The sequence below is a fragment of the Anopheles gambiae genome, chromosome 2, assembly GCF_943734735.2.
Source record: "Anopheles gambiae chromosome 2, idAnoGambNW_F1_1, whole genome shotgun sequence".
Classification (NCBI taxonomy): domain Eukaryota; kingdom Metazoa; phylum Arthropoda; class Insecta; order Diptera; family Culicidae; genus Anopheles; species Anopheles gambiae.
Window position 1 is genome coordinate 106721366 of NC_064601.1, and position 15125 is coordinate 106736490.

General features: G+C 49.4%; 3 protein-coding genes across 9 annotated transcripts in view; 1 reads left to right on the forward strand and 2 right to left on the reverse strand.

The window, feature by feature from the left end:
• The window catches only part of LOC5666860 (general odorant-binding protein 67-like), a 2377-nt gene extending 645 nt beyond the window's left edge, over nucleotides 1–1732 (reverse strand). For 2 of the 5 annotated variants that reach the window (XM_061640914.1, XM_061640913.1), the window contains exons 1-3: nucleotides 460–726; nucleotides 249–395; nucleotides 19–177 (exon numbers count right to left, since the gene is read on the reverse strand). In XM_061640914.1, coding sequence (XP_061496898.1) covers nucleotides 19–177; nucleotides 249–395; nucleotides 460–570 — 417 coding nt within the window. In that variant the 5' untranslated portion in view covers nucleotides 571–726. Of the gene's footprint in view, nucleotides 178–248; nucleotides 396–459; nucleotides 934–1001; nucleotides 1107–1168; nucleotides 1331–1415 lie in introns of those variants that run through there. The other 3 variants (XM_565443.2, XM_061640916.1, XM_061640915.1) reach the window with 3 other exon arrangements.
• Nucleotides 1733–1816: 84 nt separating this feature from the next.
• Nucleotides 1817–4304, reverse strand: LOC1270301 (gram-negative bacteria-binding protein 1). Its single transcript, XM_308984.5, has 6 exons — nucleotides 4028–4304; nucleotides 3508–3959; nucleotides 3271–3413; nucleotides 2636–2805; nucleotides 2155–2543; nucleotides 1817–2087 (listed from the first exon to the last, which is right to left on the reverse strand). Exons 1-6 carry the CDS (start codon nucleotides 4140–4142, stop codon nucleotides 1884–1886), a joined length of 1473 nt encoding a protein of 490 aa, XP_308984.2. The 5' UTR covers nucleotides 4143–4304; the 3' UTR covers nucleotides 1817–1883.
• A 7008-nt stretch (nucleotides 4305–11312) lies between these two features.
• LOC1270300 (diacylglycerol kinase 1) overlaps nucleotides 11313–15125 on the forward strand; it is an 80753-nt gene continuing 76940 nt past the window's right edge. The window contains exons 1-2 of one of the 3 annotated variants that reach the window (XM_061640919.1): nucleotides 11313–11402; nucleotides 13724–14277. The gene's annotated coding sequence lies outside the window, so the exon portion shown is untranslated. Of the gene's footprint in view, nucleotides 11518–13718; nucleotides 14278–15125 lie in introns of all 3 variants that reach the window. The other 2 variants (XM_061640920.1, XM_061640917.1) reach the window with 2 other exon arrangements.

The following is a 15125-nucleotide window of genomic DNA, read 5'->3' on the forward strand; positions in this document are numbered from 1 at the left end:
AGGATGAGAGCGACTCACCAAAAAAAGGCCATTGCATGCGCCGATGGCGTACTGAATGCGCTTCGTTAGCGTACTATCCTCGCTGGTGGCGTTGGTCAGCTGTTGCATTGCCGTCTCGAGCTGGAAATGGCCGTCCACCAGCATTTCGGTCCGGTTGAGGGCACATTCAGCACGACACTGCCAAAACACGCACACGTTCTAGATGATGTTTGAAGCATTTAATAAGTCTTTGCTTTGGTTTTGCTTACATTTTCACCTGCCAGGTCGATCGGTGACAGAGAAATCTCGAGGCACGGTTCCACCACGTCCGCCGGTAGCAGGTACGGTATGCTGCAGCAGGTCCGTGGATCGGTCAGGTTGAATGTTTCTCCGCAGGATCGTACTGGTGGTGACGTCTTTTGAATGGATGGTATGCTTAAAACCCAGGGGTGGAATTTTTGCACGGGCCACGTGACCTACCTCTGGCGGTTGTTGGTGGGAGCTCGGAAATGCTTCCAATTCTACCAAAAATCCATCGATAATGTTCCGATGCAGGCAAACTGCTGTCCATACACATATTGTCAGCTGCATTTTTAACACTCCCGGTCCCCGGGACTGTACATTATTTAGAGACGGCAGCTACAGGCACAGTATCCGGTAGATTATATTTTAACGAGAGTGTTTATTATTTGCTAATGATAAGCAGGGCTGATAAATTGCCTTGATTTGCACATTTTGAATAATTCCGCAAATCGAATTGTTACGTTTTGTTTTGCTTTATTGGGGAATGCAGTTTAGCGTTACATTTTATTTCTGTTTTCGCTGCGCAAATTATTCAACTCTCTCGCGTCAGATGTCCCATATGTGACGGAACAGGTAGTGGCAGTTGTTCAGCGCTACCACAAACTGGCCACACCGATCGTTCTGGTAGTTCCAGTAGATGTCCGGACAGTCCTGTTGGCGGTTTTTTGTATGTCAAAATTATTGGCACTGTATTAATATTTGCTATTGCAAACCCCTACCCTGTACACGATCGAAAAGGTACACTGAAGAAACCGGAAGGAGGACGGAATGCATTGGGGTGATATTAAATTTTTCGCCACATCGCGCAGATAGAACGAGTCACCCTGTAGGCACAGAGCAGAGCTAAAGCGTCCATAAAGTGTGGTGTCCCTCTCTGCCATCTTACCACTGTTATGATGTAGCACTTCTTCGACGCCACCTCGATGACGTGCTGCCAGGTGAGCGTATCGTTCGGCACCTGGGTGGAGAGTGCCTTCACCGCCTGCTCCACACGAAACTGCCCGTTAAATAGGATGCCCGTTTCGTTCAGTGCACACTCGGCTATACACTGTCACGGGTTGAATGGGAGGAATGAATGAGGGAGAACTAGCAAAAACGATCACTTCAACTTCAACTTCTTTTTTTACGCTCACATTTTCCGGCAGTGGGTCGGGTACGCCCGGAATTGCGGTTGGTAGCGGTCGCGCTCGGCAGGTCTCGATCACTTGCTCCGGCAGCAGCCGGGGCATGCTGCAGCACTCGCGATAATTGACCAGTCGCTGCAGGCAGCTGCTTTCGCTGTACTGGGGATGATAAAGTGGCAAAACAATTCTTACACCGTACTGGTATATTTTTGGCGAAAGAAAATTAGTCCGTTACCCTAGTGTCATTCACTGCAACCGATAAGTTGCATGAGATTATGACAGCAACAACTACTAAGCTACACGGCAGCATTACGCGTTGAGGCCACTTGACCAGCTCGTTACTGACTAGTCGAGGGCGATCGTTGGTGTTACCCTATTTTCTCCAAAACACCCGTCACAACCATCATTAATTTCGAATTATCTGGTCCGCTTTAAAGCACAATGCTTTATTTCATATACAAAAAGAAACTGCTCCCCCTACAGCGCATACACACGCACGTAATCGACGGTCAGCTCCGGTTCGGTCCAGGTGCGGTACCACGTGTTGCGGTTCTGGTAGAAGAAGTATTCCGCCTTCGGGCTGGTGTTGTTCCACGGTTTAGCCGTCCGCGACGGACCGGTTAGCGAGTGGTCGGGAAAATCTTTCACCCCACCCACACCCACACCGAGCGATACGTAAAACTGGAAATGGGGAAAATTGGCCCTGTCAGCTCCAGACGAAAATTTGCATCCCATCCAAACTACTTACCTCCCGATCGAACGGTGCCAACGGTGCGTCCGCACTCCACAGGTTGGCCTGCGTTAGGTTGTGCTGCTGGGCGTGCTGGCGGAAATTGGTGCGCAGCGCACCGTACTGGAACCCGTCCACGGTGAGCAGTATTTGTTCCGGCGTCCAAACCAACCCGTACACGTGAAACTGATCGCCAAAGTGCTCTTCGTTCAGGTTGGAGCGCAGAAAGTCGGACCGCACTGGTCCGGTGTTGGTGATCAGCACTCCGCCCCGCAGCCGGTGGCCATCGATTTGTCTACCGTCAGCGGCCGCTAGCATACGGTTCGCGAGAATGTGCGCTATCCACATCTGGCCGGAGGCGTAGTCCGCATATCCGTAGTAGTTTTCGTACGGCTGGAGGTAAAGCTCTGTGTGATAGGCGAGAAGAGAGAGAGAGAGAGAGAGAGTCGTATAATAATAAATTCTATCATCCGGTGCGGTGCGTATGAGCCATCCTTACGTGGAAAAATCCAATCTCCCTTCGGCAGCTTCGCCCGTATCTCGACCCGCCCGTACCGGAAGCGGAAAAAGTGTTTCGTGTTCAATTTGGCGGACACCACGGGCGGTAGAATCGTCGAGCGGCCCGCTTTCCGTTGGCATTCGTACGGATTGTTGGTGGGTGAGGTGCAGCTGTAATGGGGGGGAGTGGAGGGGGAAATGGAAACAGCAGATGAAAATCCTACCCTGTTTGTGTGACACGTACCGGTTGCCATGGGCCTTCTTGGATCAAAGCCACCGGCTTCTTGGAACGTGTGAATTGACGTTTGTCGAAGCGTCCTTTGATTAGTTTGGAGTTTTTTTTTCTTCTGTTGACAGCAAACCATCACAACTCATCATGCGGTTGATGAGGTTCTGGTTTGCGGCAAGTGTTCCTCCACACCAGCAAAGTCTCGGTTTTAGTGTTAATTCTGTGCGATATTGATGAAAAGTGCCTTCAAGAAGTGAGCTTCGTAGAACGCAAGAGCAAACATCAAGCCGGGCAAGTGTGCATTGTGACTTCCGCACAGCATGATTCCAGCGACCGAAAAACATGACCCTTGGGTGATAAGGCTTAGGAGGCGTAGTGGAACTACACACAAAACACAACATTCTTACCCGGCGAGTGTCAGCTCTCCTGTGCGGATACGCTCATCGGTGTAGTCCGCGGTCTGCGTCACGAGTGTCGGTACGATGACGAGACGGCCCGCTGCGATGTAGCTGTTTTCCGGCGAGCTCTGGTATGACACGAATTCCGCCGACTGAAATGGGAAGGGTGTTTTAGGTACTTCTTAGTAATGCTAGAGGGCTCTCTCTCCCTCTCTCTCCCCACAGGGGTTGCTCCGTTGCATTTACATCAGTGTCCAGTGGAATGCGCACTTCATGCTGCCATTTCGGTGCGAAGCTCGAACCCTGCTCGAACGTGTCCTCGAAGAGCAGCTTCCCGGCACAGGTCGGCTGGCCCCCGTTGAATGTGGTAAGTGTCGGTGGACAGGGAGGAGGCGTCGTTGTCGTAGGTTTGACGGTGGTGGTGGTGGTGGTCGTCGTACTTTTCGGAGCTACTGTAGCCTTCGTACGAGTTACGGTGTGCTTCTTGTCCGTCAGCCAGTAGCCCTCGTTGGCGAACTGCACGTACACCCAGTAGTAGATGATGGTACCGTTCGGGAGGGCGGGTTTGTTCGTGTCGAACGTCCACCGTCCATCCCCGTCCGGTGCCGTTACGTCCTCGGTGTAATCCCCCTCCTCGAACTGGTCGAAGGGTTTGTTGAGGCGCGCGTGGAATGCGAACATCTGTAAGCCGGGGGTATCTGAGGAATGGGTTGAACTGCTAGAATTCACTTCACAAACTCCGGGGCTTTTGATTCGGAATGCTTACCGGGTATGCTGGCACGGAATCCACGCATTGTCGGGTACTCGAAACGTACCGCCGGGATGGTGTAGGCCACTGTTTGCCCCACAAAGAAAAGCAATAAACCCCAGGTCCACCTCATCGTGTGTCTAGCTAGATGGACTTCACCCAGAATACGACAGAATGTCGACTTGTAATCTCTGCCACTCGCGCACAGTGTCACAAACAGAACTGCCGATGACACTTGCTCTCCAAAAACTGGTTTCGATCGCGACTTCGATTTGAACAACACCCCGCTGCGCTCTTGAGCAATTAAGCCGGTTGAGATCTCTTCCTTGAAATGCATCTCCAAGGTAACGCTCTCAAGCACGCTTACGCTCAGACACTCTCCCAATTCTCGGCCAAGCAATTTAACAATCAGATCGCTCTTGCTCTATGTGATGCTGCTCCCAATGACCGTGACATTGAGAGTTCTCTCATTCTACGTTTGCTACCGGTATGCAAAGTAGACTGTTCTTTAGCGTTGTTTTATGATTATTGGGGGATCCCCATCTTGTGGGGGCATAACTGCTGGATAGCATGGGAATTTACCTTTATATTAAGAGCGTCTTATTCAATCTAAGAATGAGAGTTGATTTGGATGGGGATATTCGGATATCTTAAATGTTCACCTACCTATCTTAGAACTTTGTGGCTTTCGAGATAATTTCATAAATCTCTTTTCGAAAAACTGGTTTCAAAAATCGAAGAGTATACTCTGTGGTTGTGCTACTGCAAAAAAATCAGGCCGAATATAAAAAAATCAGGCCGGATTATACATACGTATGAATGACCACTTTGTCCCTATTTTGTATGTATTTGTCCGAGGATCATCAATTTACATCACTGAGGTATACCCCTATGTTTTCTTAAGTACAAAACCAACCCCCGATCTGATATACTTTTTTCTCCGAGCTTCCAGGGTCTATTGATTGATTGGTCTTTAAAGTGATCTTCCTCCATCAGGTGGCCTTCTTGAAATAAATCACCAGATATCTGAACTTCTGGGGACATTGGTATTATCAAACAATCTACCGTTACCGCTAGACATGTCAAACAAGCGTGAGGTCTTCTAAAAGTCGGACAGTATCTACTCCTCAACAAAGTGGCCACGTAGTTTACCGACATTGGCCAAATACGCCACATATACGCCAAAACCAATCATTGCCTATCGCCGACGGATATGTTTCCTGAGGCGCATAAGAGATGCTTAAAATTATGTATATGCTTTGTTTGAGTTCAAAGAAAAATTACAATTAAAGAGCTCTTAAATATTTTACCATAGTTGAACGGCAACTGTGGCCTTCGCTAACGCTTTTCCGTTGGTTATGTGTGCACGTTCTGTGCAACCTTTTTTGCACCGCCGCAGGAAAACTGAACTGTTCTTCACCAGCCGCCAACCGCACGGTTCAGATTGAACACTCCATTTAATTAATTAAAACAAATGCTACACTTCTTCAGCGAGATGCTCCCGCTGCAAGCAAACCTTTCATAACGCAATTATACGCGGGGGCCATTCATTTTGCCGTGATAAGTTAATCGAAATAAATACCACAGCCAGAGAAGGAGCAGGAGAGAAAGAGAGCTCAACAAAGGGCGTACAAAGAAAAAAGCATATCAAAGTGGAAATATTTGTATGTGTGTGGAAAGTCTGTAAACACTGCGCACATGGAGTGGCCCGGCCCGGTCCGTGCTGCACGCCCTCGCCGAAAGCTCGACTGCAGCCCCGACAGGCGTATGGCAATGGTATAATTTATTAATGCTACCCCAGCAGCAGCAGCGGCAGCAGCTCGAACACATCCCATCGTCGAAGAATTAAGCCATAAATTCATTACCCTGCACGGAACTGGGAAACAGGACGGCACGTGGCTGAAACGCCGAACCGTTTCGGCAAACATTCGAGCTGAAAAGTGAGTCGTCGTTTGACCGCAATTGGTGTACCGAAGGGAATTTGGTGAGTGATCAAAACACCAGTTGAGACAAAACGCGCTTGCCGAAAGGCCAGGTGACCAGTGGGGACCTGGAATGCCCCCAGGACACACGTGCAGAATTAAAAAAGGAACGAATGGCAACGGAACCACGTGCCAGTACAGAACGATGCAATGAAACGAGCGTATGATAGCAAACACAAAAACACATGCACTCCCTACCCAGAACCAAACATACCAAAGTAAACAAAACGGGCCGGGCGTTTGTGTACCCGTGTACCCGTTGGCAGTAATCCTGAAATACAGCCATTCACTTCCACTGCCGGCTGTCGAAAATGGACGCTTGGGTCACCGCCGTACCGGGAGTTGCGGGCGGTTGCGTTGAGTAAACAAGATGTTAATTAGTCGACCGAAATTGGCGTAGAGGAGTCGTCGTCGTCGTCGTCGTCGTCGTCGTCGTCGTCGCCAGTCACCGGGCAGGATGGGCTCAAAACTTCCGCCTCTCCCCTCTCACCAAGAGATCGCTCACTAAGGTTTCCTGGCCTGTGGACCAATTTCCGGAAATGAACAGCGCGTGCTTACTGCGAAGGTGCGTACGCCGTGGTCGGGTCGAAGGGACGAACGACGCGCAAAGCATTGTGTGGAAAGTTTATTAAGCTTAGGTTTTTGTGTTCACGCTGTGCGTTATTTTTTACGTAAGCAAACAACCGACAAAAGTGTGGTTTACTTTGCAAAACATCGCCATGCGGTCGGTTCCGGGGGCGTTGGGACAATTGGGAGGTGATGTAAACGCCAAAGAATGACAGCGGAAATGAGGCAGAACGTGGTTGGGGAGTTGGGGTTTTTTTGGACAGCCCGGGGAGTTTGGTCTTGGTGGCCACCAGCTTTGGAAACATGGAGCATGGGAGCATTGGAGCACTTAGACAAGACAGACTTTGTACATTCTTAGTGTACCGTAACATGTATAAGCCTACCCTTACGTTATCCTTTTTAATCTTCCTCAATATTTAAGGGAATAGTCCTTCAAATGGTGATGTTTAATTCTAACAGTCTGTTCAGTCCTGGATGAGGGGGTCTTATGTTTGTCAGTCAAGCTGCTCTAATTCCATCTTACGCTATTTAAAAGCAGACCCATCCTCGATCGTGATTTCTATACATGTGTTACACAGCCAGCTGTTTTGCTGACCTTAATATCTCCTTTTCTTTTCCTTTTGTATCCGTTTAATGTGTTTTTAAAACTTTATCCCTTCTTCATCACCCTTGTCAATCGCCAAACCCATTCTTTGCGCGTAACGGATGGTCGATGGTTTGCGAATAGCGCCTGCTATCTACGACCGAGCCGTTATCCTACGATACACCCAACGATTCGTGCCCCTTCCTAAAGCCCAAACGGGCGTGTTATAATTTTCTCCTCTTACCGTATTCCCTCACCATTCAAAACTTCTAGTCTCAAACTTCCCAAGTCGCCGACTGTCGATTTCAATCATTCCCATGCCCCCCCAATCCACCCGTTCCAACGGCCAAAATGCACAGGACCAAACCGGGGGCGTGCTGGAGGCGAAGGTCAAAGGACAATGCTTCCGGCATTTCCCCCCCATCCTCCAATTTCGATGGCAATTTCACGCCCCACACTTCGGCCGTCGGCGTCGCTGTCGTTTGTTGGGGCAGCTTCCATAGAAATGCTAATTTCTTCCATTGAAAGCAAAACTTCACTATCACCAGCGCCCATCACAGTCGCCCGAATGACGTCATCGAGCGATATCGAGTCCGTGGGCCGGAGTGGGGCGCAACAAGCAAACAAAGCTCCCAAGCAATAGGCGCCACATCACCACCATCATTCCACCACCCGATCGATGCTCGCCCCTCCCGCCCTCCAGGGTTGATGGAGCCGAAAACAGGTGCGGGTGCGGGAAAAATCGATAACTTCACCCCACTCGGTTGGCTATCGGTGGGTTTGAGCTGTTTTGGCGCGCGGTCCTCGGGAGGAGAGGCCAAGGGTGTTGATTTACTTTTTAGGGGGTTTCGTAAGGACGCGAACAGGCAAACGTCCATGATGGCAGGATAATAAAGAAATCTAGTCATTAGGCACGGTATAGGTACGGCGGGGGCGTGTGCAATCGGTAGGATCTGAAACGCGTTATTTGCCTTCCCCGCGGGCGCCGGGAGGCTCTTCAAGGCATCATTTCACTTCCGATTCCCGCCGTGTCTGTGATTGAAGGGTGTCATCGATTCAGCGCGACAGTGTTCATAAATATCGTGCAGGGGCTGGATGTTTCGGTCCCAAAATCAGGTTAGATAGTTTATAATCACCCAAGCAACAGGACGGATATCGCCAAGCTGGTGGCGAATGTTCGGAATAGGCCGATGCGCGCGTGTGTGTGTAGCCCTCCGCATGGATGAACGCTGAGATTGCCACACACTTTGTTGGCATTCCGGCGGAGGAGTGGTTATTGCTAATGACCGAGCACGGTGGGCCACCATCAATCGCTCGATGGCCTTCGTGGCCCAGCCACGGCCGATCTGTCATCGTTGCTGTCGGCTGAGGGTCAAAGGTGGATCCGTGATTGGAGTACACGGGCGCTAGCGTGTGTCCCCCAAACCCTAGGGCACTGTGGACACGATGTACACGGGGCCCAGCCACGGGTTATATGGAATACACGGACAAGGTACGGCGCTAGAGCTTTTCAACAACTTGTGGCGGTAATTATGTTTGCTTACTTTGCTGTAAATTATTCACCCGTAAAGGAGGCTTAACGGTTGAACGCGATGTCACAACTAATGGGAATCACGCAGAGTTGAAGGGCTGGAGCATTATTCTGGCCCCCCGGGTGGACGTGTCCGTTCGGGAATGATCTTGACAAAGTTTGCAAAAGTTTCTCTGTTCGGATCATTTTGTTTGGCGTCAAATTTTTGGAGAAAGTTTTTAACTCCTCGCTTCTTCCTGCAGTTTACTAAGTTAGTGTTGAACATTGAGTTTTAGAGTTTGTTCGATGACCTTTCCTCAGTAATGCAATCTATGAAGCATGCAAAATTTATCTAGATCATCAATATCGTTAGGAAAATTTGAAGAATAATGTTTGATTTTATATCCTTATTTCGTTTGCGTTGTGAAGGAACGTCGAATTACAAATGCAAAAGACTACGCTATTGGCATTAAGGATTGCATGAAAATGCGAGTGAAAAAACCTTTCCACACCCTTTCTTTACATCAGCCACTGTCTGGACAGGTCCTTCCGGAGTTCGCTGGGGCGATTCACCTTTGGGCGAGTTCGCGGGATACCACCATCCACGTGCTATCGTACATACGCACATTCACGTCAGCAAGCTCTCAACACTCCCATCCAAGTAGGCACAGATGGAGGCGCCACGCTTTAAGAAAAAAAAAAACAGGAGTAAGAAAACCACTAGGTTGATTATACCAAAGGGCAAAACAGAAGCACACTCCTTTGGTGAGGGGAGAAGAAGGGGCAGAAGCACTGGAATCAAAATTTATTACGCCATCAGTTCAACGCCTCACACACACACACACACACACATAGAGACATAAATGGCAAATGTGAGGACGCGCGGAATAATGTCCTGACGCGGAAGTTCCGACCCGGTGCTGGTACGGAACTACTTCGTCGCCCAAAATGGTCTGTATGTGTTTTTGTGTTGGTGTAGTATTTTAGCGTGGCGTAAAATGGGAAGTTGGAAACGGAAAAGCTGGGCAGGACTGGCAGGAAATAGAGTGTAACGATCTAAAGGGGCCATGACGTCATAGACATAGGAGTGTGGTGTAATGGGAAGTTGAAGACGAAGTTCGAGGGAAGCATTGTTGGTGTTCCGGGTGGGTAGATGTCGTTCAAGAAATGCATGTATATTTATATTTTTTTTGTTTTGTTTGTTATTGTCTCGTAAACTTGCGCTTGGTGTAGGGATTGGGTTAAAGTTTTGGGGCCGGTTATTTTGCTGATCGTCAAATATGGCTGCGGTTGTGCAATCAGGGTGCCATATGGAATCTGGCCTGGGATGTAAACATGATGTTTGATAGGATAGTTCTCTTGTTTGGATTGTATGAATTGGAGGATTTTATTTTATGGATATTGGAATTCTTTATCATGCTTATCGAGATTATCAATTCTTGAATATTCACGTTTACAGGTTGCATATCGGAAACAGAAGAGCTTACATACTTGCTATTCCGACATCCAACCAAACAATAGCAAATAGACAGGTTTAATACCCCGATCAATGATTATCATTAAAAATGTCTACACCATACTATGTTGACGTACGATTGATCCTTTACCCACACCGTTTACCCACTCGTTCCCTTGTTTAACTAACCAAGTAAGGGGACATTGGTTTTGCGATGTTTACCATCGGGACGGTTTTGGTCTCTGTTTTGGGATCCGCGGGCAGAACGGTAAGGGCTTCTCTTTTGCAACAACTTTGCATATCTTGTTACTTCCATACAGCCCCCGCCCGGGCTCCATCCCCTTCACCCGAAATGCACACAAAGAAAGACACACATCGCTTAAAGAAAGTGTCAAAAAGGTCTCTCCCTCTATCGCTTTGGGTGTTTTGTATGAAATGCGCTACGGCAACATATCACTGATAAGCTGTGGCCTCCTCAACAAAGGGTACCACATCTATTGGTTTTCTTGGCGTCATCGTCGTCTCTCTTTTTCTCTCTTTCTCTTCCTGCAAGCTATCCTGCAAGCCGGCTAGTGCAAGCGACCGTCCACGCACGCACGTCACGTTCGATACCGTCATATCAGCGCCGTGTGTAAACAGAAGCGTGGTCGCGGTCGCAACCCACCGACGACAACAACAACCCGACCCGGACCCGACGCGGACGGACAGCAGCACGTGAAAATCCCGAAACCCGAAACCATGAGCAACGAAACGATGGTGTATGCGCGCGCACACGCAAACACACGGCTCGTTGTGTTCTGCATTTTTTTCTATTCGATATTGTAGACCCTGTTTGGCTATACGCAGCACACAAACAAAACAGACGCCATTCTGTATCCTCGCCGAACGTAGGGCCACCGCCTGGGGAAAAAAAACCCGTTCCGATGGTTGCCGGGTTGCGTTTTTGCTCCTGTTAGCATCTAACACCCACACACACGTGCACACGGACGGACACACGTTTGCAGGGGAATGCCCCGAGCGCATGGTACGCGTACGAGAGTCGGAATAATGCTCTCTTTCTCTCTCTCTCTGTCTGTGGGGCGCTCGGGTTTGCTCGCACGCACATTTTATCTTCGCGTGAATAGGGGAACGCTCGCGCTGGCCGCGTTCGAGCAGCTGGTTTTCGAGCAGTGAAGAAAGGCGCCGCTCTTATAGTAATCTAGTAAGCTCCGGCTAACGCTCTCGCTCTTCCAGTTTACTACGAATGGTTGCCGCGATCGGTTGCGCTTCTTGGGGCTTAGACAGTGCTGCAGCGTGTGAGTGTTCGTGTGTGTGCGTGTGTGTGTGTGTACGAGCGTGTCTGACAAACGGTGTGCATCTCCGGTTTCGACACTCTGGGCCATTTTGCTCTGGTCAGCCGGAAGAAACACGGTGCGTTTTCGGGTTATTTCTTGTGTGTTTCGGTGTGCGACAAGCGAAGGTTTGCCGGTTTCCCGTGAGCTACCGGTCAACTGAGGAACAAAAGTGCAAAGAGCGTACCCACGTCCTTGCAGAGCATGGCACGATCGAAGAAGCCCGCGGCAGTGTGTATTGTTGCAAAATGGTGTACAACGACTGGTGGGATGGATGGATGTCTCCTGTGTCGCAAACTAGCACCAAAATCAAGAACGCCTCTATTTACACGCTGCATCGGTTGCTCGGACGGTTTCGGTTCGGTGTATCGTCATCATCGATCTGAACTTTGCCTTTCCCTTTTTGTGCGTGCGATGCGTGTTTGTGTGAGCGTTCGCGCGTATCTATTCGTTTTTTTTTATTTCTCTCTTTCCTGCTACTGCTGCTGTTGCTGCTGGTGTCATCTATTTGTATTCCGGTGTGCCGGACGGGAACATCTGCAACCTATTTTGCTTTTGCTCGCATTTCACATCAAACGGTTGTGAGCGCGTGTAGCTTGGTTTCCGTTTCACCACGAGCGCGCGCGTTTGTTTGTAGCTGTGCTGTGTGTGGTGACGGGAACGGAGACGCGGGAGCTACCATATGGATTGGATTCGAAGGGTTCGCGTAAGCGCGTGTTGGTGCGGCGGACCCCAAACCGACCGGCAGGTACGGTGCGATCGGACCGGGAAATTTAAGCCCGGCGCGTCTGTACTGGCACGGTTTTTTTTCTATTCCCCCCCCCCCCCCTTCCCCCCCCCTCCTTTCACCTTCCACCACCGAGTCATCATGTGTGTCTACGTGTACTTGGATGAAAATGTGCAATCCATCTTAGTAGCCGTCACCCGTCGGAGAGAGCCCATCGTAGCTCGCAGCTCGTTGGTCAGGTGTTCCGTTTCAATATGCCCCCCCCCCCCGCGTGTTACGCTCGTTTTCCCTTTCGAATGGTTTTATTTTTTCGATCGCCGAACGCCGTTGGGGATGATCTTGTGCTAAGCGCGAAAGTGCGCACACCGGGGCGCGTTCTTGAAACCATACACAAGCGAAAACACAAGTGGTCCAAACGCGTTGGTGAGAGTGGAGCGATGGGCGCAGGGAGCAGTGCCGCCATGGCTACCGAAATCAAGCAGCCCGAACATCAAACGACCGAAGTTCGAGGGGGAAGGGGGTGGGAGGGGAGCGGACAAAGTTACCCAACCCTTTACCCTGCTCTTTCTGTTCTGGGGATACTCCAACCAACCCCGTCCAGTGTTTACATCAGCTCGAGGTTTGAGTTTTTTCGTTGTGTGTTGTATTTTCGGTTGTTTTTCCCTCCTCTCCCCACTAAAACACCTCCACACCTCGACCAGTGAAACCGGGCATGACCTCGAGTATGGCGACGTCACTCAGGCCACTGAGGTATGGGTCTTTTGGGCCCCCGGCTCCGCCTGTGTTTGTTGGTTGACACTCCCCTCTTAAGCCAAACCGTCTCGCTGGGAAAACCGAATGCTTCGTGGTACAGTTAAGTGCGCTAGTGTTTGGGCAGAATAGGGATTTTTCCTCTCTTCAACCGAATTCTTTCGATCTACAAACACACACAGACGCACTCACAAGTACATACAAACAACCCGGATAAAATAAAGCGGTGTCCAGTTTCGGGACCAGCTTTTAGTACAAACAAATCGCCTTCTGAAAAACAATCCCTAACTGAGATCGGTGTATGTGTGTGTGAGTGTGTATGTGTGTGAGTGATGCGTTAAGTGCTCTGTGTTGAAGAGGAAAAAAGGGAAAATCTAGGCGGAAAAACTGAAATGTGATTTCTATCACCGAATGCACAGGGTTTCTCTCAGTCTCTAGTTTAACATTGTAAGCTTCATCTTCAATCTGGAAAATCTCATTTCTACACTGTCAACATTCTGTGTCCAGGAAGCGAAAGTTCCATTACTCTTGATATTGTTGAAATTTATTTTACGTTGTTTTGCCATGATGTACCACCAGCTGGCTCGCGGAAACCCTGTAGCGATGGGATGAAAAAAGAAAAAGGGAAACAAAAAACGGCTCTACGGATTGTTAACACGAACGATGCCAAAAGTGTCAGATCTCCCGTATGCCGCTGATGGATGAATCGGATTCGGTTTACACTTTGATTCCGCTGGCTTGTCTCTCTGACACCTTTAATGTTCACCTTCATTTTTCCACTGTTTCGCCCTTAAAACCCCGAGTGTAGGTTTTTTCCACACCTTCGGCAAGCCGGCTACACGCAGCATTAAAGCATGAAACTGATAATGTAGAGAGCAGTGGGGAGTATAGGTGTGCAAAAAGTGTGTAAGTGTGTGCATAAAGTGAAAAAAGGAAAAGGAAGAAAGGGTGTGTGTTTTTGGATGGCTTTAATAGCGCGCGAAGTGGCCGCCCTTTCGAGTTTCGTGTTCTCCGTACCAAGTTGAGTGAGTGAGTGTGTGTGTGTGACATCTCGAGGCGTTTATCCGAATTCTGGCCGTGAATCAGTGGTGCTGGTGCATCATCAACATAATCATCATCAAGGTTGAGCTGCACGTTTGAAGATTAGCGGGACGAAGCGAACGCCATGAGCGTTGGCTACTGCTGCGGCGGTCGCGTGTGCGAAAGTGTGCAGAAAGTTGTCCCGATCTCGCCAAGCTACAGCTGGCTGGACGTGAAGTGAGCGGACCGGCAAACGGACCGGCCTCAGCAACCCAGCAAAGAAGCAGGCAAAAAAAAGCCGAGCCAGCAGCAATCATTGCCAGCGAGCAAATAACACACAAGGTAAGGGCTCGAAATACAATCCCTCTCCTCCCGAAAGATTGCCGTAAAATTGCTATTTGGGGTCGGTGCCATCCAGAGCCATTTGTTTTTTAAACCCATCTTGACGAATGCCATCAAGATAAAGTACAGATTCGTGTTTCCCGTAGACAAAAAGACACACAACTAGTAAGGGGAGCGTACACAACCCGCTTTTTTTACTACACTGCGGATCGTGTTTATTGTTTACCGTCGCTTGAAACGGGCTGATAACTTGTGCATGGGGTCACCTCCACCGCGGTTCGTCCGTGGTTTGTGCGCGTGGTGCTGTGCGCGGGAAAGCGAAAGATAAAGTTTAAGCTTATCGCAACCCCATACGCAACCGGATGCGGCAGGGTACGCCAGCGCACCAAGCGAACACGAGCGCAAGACACAAACACACGTCCGTCAAGCGGACTGTCGAACTGTGTCTTGTCGTCTGGAGCGTTAAGACAGGAGCGTGCTTCTACTAATTTCTCAACCTTTCACTGCTTTTGTGGCATTCTATCACAGTTAAAACAAATCCGCGCGATATAGAAACATGTCAGACATCCGATTCTAGTATGTAGGACAGCAGCATCAAGAGATAGGGGAAGGAATGCATGTTACACATTCCAATGTTATTACATTTTCATCCACTCCAGCGGCTCCCCGATCAGCTCGTTACCTTACCCCCTAGTCACGACCATTGGCCGTGGTGGATTTGATGTCGGCTGCAGGATTTCTGTTCCATGAAGCTCCAAAAAAGCGCTTCGCAGTAAAGGACGATAGATACGAAATAGAGCCCAGCATTATGCTTTGTGTGTGTGTGTGTGAGTGACGAGAGCTTCGAA

Bases quoted from the DNA above. Each gene is read 5' to 3' on its own strand.
- LOC1270301 (XM_308984.5), bottom strand. From the start codon at position 4,142: ATGAGGTGGACCTGGGGTTTATTGCTTTTCTTTGTGGGGCAAACAGTG. The intron at 3,960-4,027 runs GTAAGCATTCCG...CCCATTCCTCAG, and splicing joins ATTCCGTGCCAGCATACCCG to ATACCCCCGGCTTACAGATG. The intron at 3,414-3,507 runs GTAAATGCAACG...TTCCCATTTCAG, and splicing joins GCATTCCACTGGACACTGAT to TCGGCGGAATTCGTGTCATA.